Source organism: Chaetura pelagica, unplaced genomic scaffold (assembly GCF_000747805.2).
Source record: "Chaetura pelagica isolate M959 unplaced genomic scaffold, ChaPel_1.0 scaffold356, whole genome shotgun sequence".
In the NCBI taxonomy this organism is placed as follows: Eukaryota; Metazoa; Chordata; class Aves; order Apodiformes; family Apodidae; genus Chaetura; species Chaetura pelagica.
Window position 1 is genome coordinate 9,467,226 of NW_009953964.1, and position 3,625 is coordinate 9,470,850.

Genomic DNA, 3,625 nt, shown 5'->3' on the forward strand with positions numbered 1-3,625 from the left:
GTGAAAGGAGGGGCTTTCTGGCTCAGGAACTCCTTGCAGAGGAACAGCTGCTACAATAGCAAAACCTTGACTGAAGCCAAACACACTCACAGCTCTCGGTGGCTTTGTGCATCTAGGGCTGGCAAGACAACCACTCCCCACTTCCCACCTCACCTCCTCTGTCTGCAAAAAGTGAGCAGACGAGCACAGAAAAACTTAAAGACCAGATCTTGGTTGTGTAACATTTCAGAAGATCCAGTGATGGCTTGGACCAGCAATATCTCCTGGTTTAATCACTTTGGTCTACATGAAGAACGTCTCAGAAGGTACTTAAACAGCACTGAGGACTACTTGGCCTTCCTGTGTGGGCCTAGACGCAGCCATCTCTTCTTGCCTATGGCTTTGGTGTACACCCTGATCTTTGTTGTTGGGGTGGTGGGTAACTTCTTAGTTTGCCTGGTAATCCTCAAGCAGCGGAACATGAAGACCCCGACCAATTACTATCTCTTCAGCCTGGCTGTCTCAGACCTGCTCGTGCTGCTTTTCGGGATGCCACTGGAAGTCTATGAGATGTGGAGCAACTACCCCTTCTTGTTTGGGCCCGTTGGCTGCTACTTCAAGACAGCACTCTTTGAGACCGTGTGTTTTGCCTCCATCCTCAGTGTCACCACAGTCAGCTTGGAGAGGTACATTGCCATCCTCCACCCGTTCCGTGCCAAGCTGGAGAGCACCCGCAAGCGCGCCCTGAGGACCATCGTGGTGCTCTGGGTCCTCTCGGTCCTCTTCGCCCTCCCCAACACAGGCACCCATGGCATCATGCTGCAGTACTTCCCCAATGGCACCCTGGTCCCTGGCTCTGCCACCTGCACTGTAGTCATGCCCATGTGGATCTACAACTGCATTGTCCAGATCACTTCCTTTCTCTTCTACGTGCTGCCTATGGGGGTAATAAGCATCCTGTACTATCTGATGGGGCTGAGAGTAAGTGCTACTGCAACTGTGCTCAGTGTTTCCTCAGCTCATTCCTGTGTGTTTGTGTCTGCATGTGTCTTTTAAGCGATTGCACCTTTTTTCTTGCCACTTTCCCCTCAAAAAAAAGCAAAAATATTTCAAACTTCTCATAACAGCCCATTCAACTCCCTCTTTGGTATAATCTGTTCCTCAAATCAACAAAGCTACAGAGAATAATTTCCTCAATATTTATCCCAATCTTTTTAAAATAACTTACCATCACTGCTGCTCCATCTGAATGTGACTTAAACACCCAAGTCTGTAGATTGATACCAGCTTTGCAGAGATTTGGAGCTTTGCAGTGAGACTAGAAGGAAATAGAAAATGTGAAAAGAATAAAGAGGAGCCGGTTAGCGAGTGAATCTTGTGTACTGTTTGTTTTCCCTCTCCTTGTGACTGTGGAATTTTCATTATGCAAAATGGAAAATGTGAAAAGAATAAAGAGGAGCCAGTTAGTGACTGAATCTTGTGTACTGTTTGTTTTTCCTCTCCTTGTGACTGTGGAATTTTCATTATGTTACTTTATTTTTCTGCTCTGGTGGAGATGTTGATAATGCTCAATTGTTAAAACTCACAAAGCTCTCATAAGCTGAAATGCTACCTTATTGCTGCAGCTGGCAAAATCAACAATCCTTTCTTTTTATCCCTCTGGCAGAGCTTCACTATCAACTAAGGCTACCTTAGAGTTCATGTTCATTCCCTCTTCTGAAAGTGAGATCATTTAACCAAGTATTCATCATTTAAATACACAAATAAAACAATCATTTTCACAGTGTTACAAAGCTGTGTAGCACAGCACTGAAACACACTGCTAATCATAGAGACTAGATGATTCTTTTTCTTCTCACATGTTACATGTATTTTGGAAATATGAATCCCACCTCATTGCACTGAATATAATTTAAAATTTGCAAAGCTGTGGCTGATCATAAAGCAAGAAAGGAATGCAATAAGCTAGTAGAGACAAATGAACATACCTAATAACATGCAAGAAATTCAACCAAAATCTGTGCTGGTGTTCATCTCATTTTGTTGTGCTGGTTGATGTTTACTGTTATCTGCAATTATACAGAAGCAATTTTACCTTACCCAGGAAAAGCCACAAGGATTATCTGTCACAAATCCATAGCACATGGTAGATCTTCCAAACAACTAATGGGTTAAATTATCCCACCAGCAGATGTTTTGGGTTCTTTACATAGTTTAACAGAAAAAAATTCCAAAATAAGACCTAGAGGGAGGAAAAAGTGCAGATGTTTTAAATACTACAATGTTATGGTCAATAGATAGTTCCAGCATTACTGTAAAGAAGACAACGACGATGACACTGTTGTCTCCTTAGATTTGAGTGTGGAGCTTCCTTCTGCAGCTTTCATAGATTTCTCATCACAATTGCCTTTAGGACTAGTCCCTAAATCAGTCAGACTCTTCTTTAGACTTAGTTCAACTGTTGGGGTACTAGTTGCAACTGTTAGCCAAAAAGCTGAGGAGGAAGAGAGGGAGGAAATGAGAACATGAGGAAAAGGCTGCTTCAGAAAGTGAGTCCCTGCAGTGCTGGCAGAGCTGGACTGGCATTGCTTTTGCTAAGTGGCCTCACTAGGTTTAGCCTGGGGGTAGGTGAGGTCCCTAATTTTGCTCTGTCTTTTAATTTCTAGTATGAAATGCTGTAGCTAATAAAGATGGGTGGGGGAGGGAATCAAATTTTCAGCTTCTTGCTCCAGACACTTAATTCTCTTGCAGTGAATGCATTACATTCATCATCAGGAAACCCTGCACAGCCTTATACATTCACAGTGATGTGAAAGTAACCACTGCCTTGGCTGGAGTTCTGTCAAACCATGGGCATCAATCACAGAATCACAGAATGGTGAAGGTTGGAAGGGACCTTAGAGGTCACCAGGTTCCAACCTCCCCGCTGTGAGCAAGGACACCTCACATGAGACCAGGCTGCAAATCCTCCCTGGCCTAAGTTATAACCTTTGTCATGGATTAATTTTTTTTTTTTCTTTTGTTTTCTTTTTTCCTTCCCCTTAGACATAACCCATTATTTTATCAAATTACAACTGCTGAGTTTTTACTAGTTAAACTTCCTTCTATTATCACTTGAGTCTAAAGAGGAATCTTGTAGCTTTATCCAAATGCCAGGAGGAAGATGAAAAATAAAGATACATGTGACTCTAGTTTATTACAGCATCAAAGCACTGTATTCTCTGAGGCTTTGGGATATGCCTAGAATAGATTCTTGTTGAGACTGAAAACTACTGAAGGGAAACCATGGATTTTAATCAATTTGAGCAGACATTTATCACTAGACGTTTTACAAATCAACAGTCTTTTCCTTAAACAACTGTGACTATGATTAAAAGTTATGAAAGGAATAAAGTAAAACACAGGAGGCTGAATTGCAGTATAATTGAGTATGATTCAATTAACATGTGCTTCCCTTTTCTGGGTTTTATGAATAAATAGAACTTTGAAAGAAGGTCTCATTTAATCATCCTTACAGAGAGATGTTGTTAACCAAAAATCAGGAAGCAAAGTCAAGTGTAAAAGGCAAAATAAAATTGCACAACTAGCAGCTTTTCACAAGATTTTTACAAATCCAGATTGATTCCTATCTTTTCCCTCATTTCTT

General features: G+C 41.5%; 1 protein-coding gene across 1 annotated transcript in view; it reads left to right on the forward strand.

Moving 5' to 3' along the window:
* Positions 1-240: 240 nt before the first annotated feature.
* Positions 241-3,625, forward strand: part of NMUR2 (neuromedin U receptor 2) — a 6,917-nt gene continuing 3,532 nt past the window's right edge. The window contains exon 1 of the mRNA XM_010002128.1: positions 241-960. Within this exon, the coding sequence (XP_010000430.1) occupies positions 241-960 (720 nt within the window). The remainder of the gene's footprint in view (positions 961-3,625) is intronic.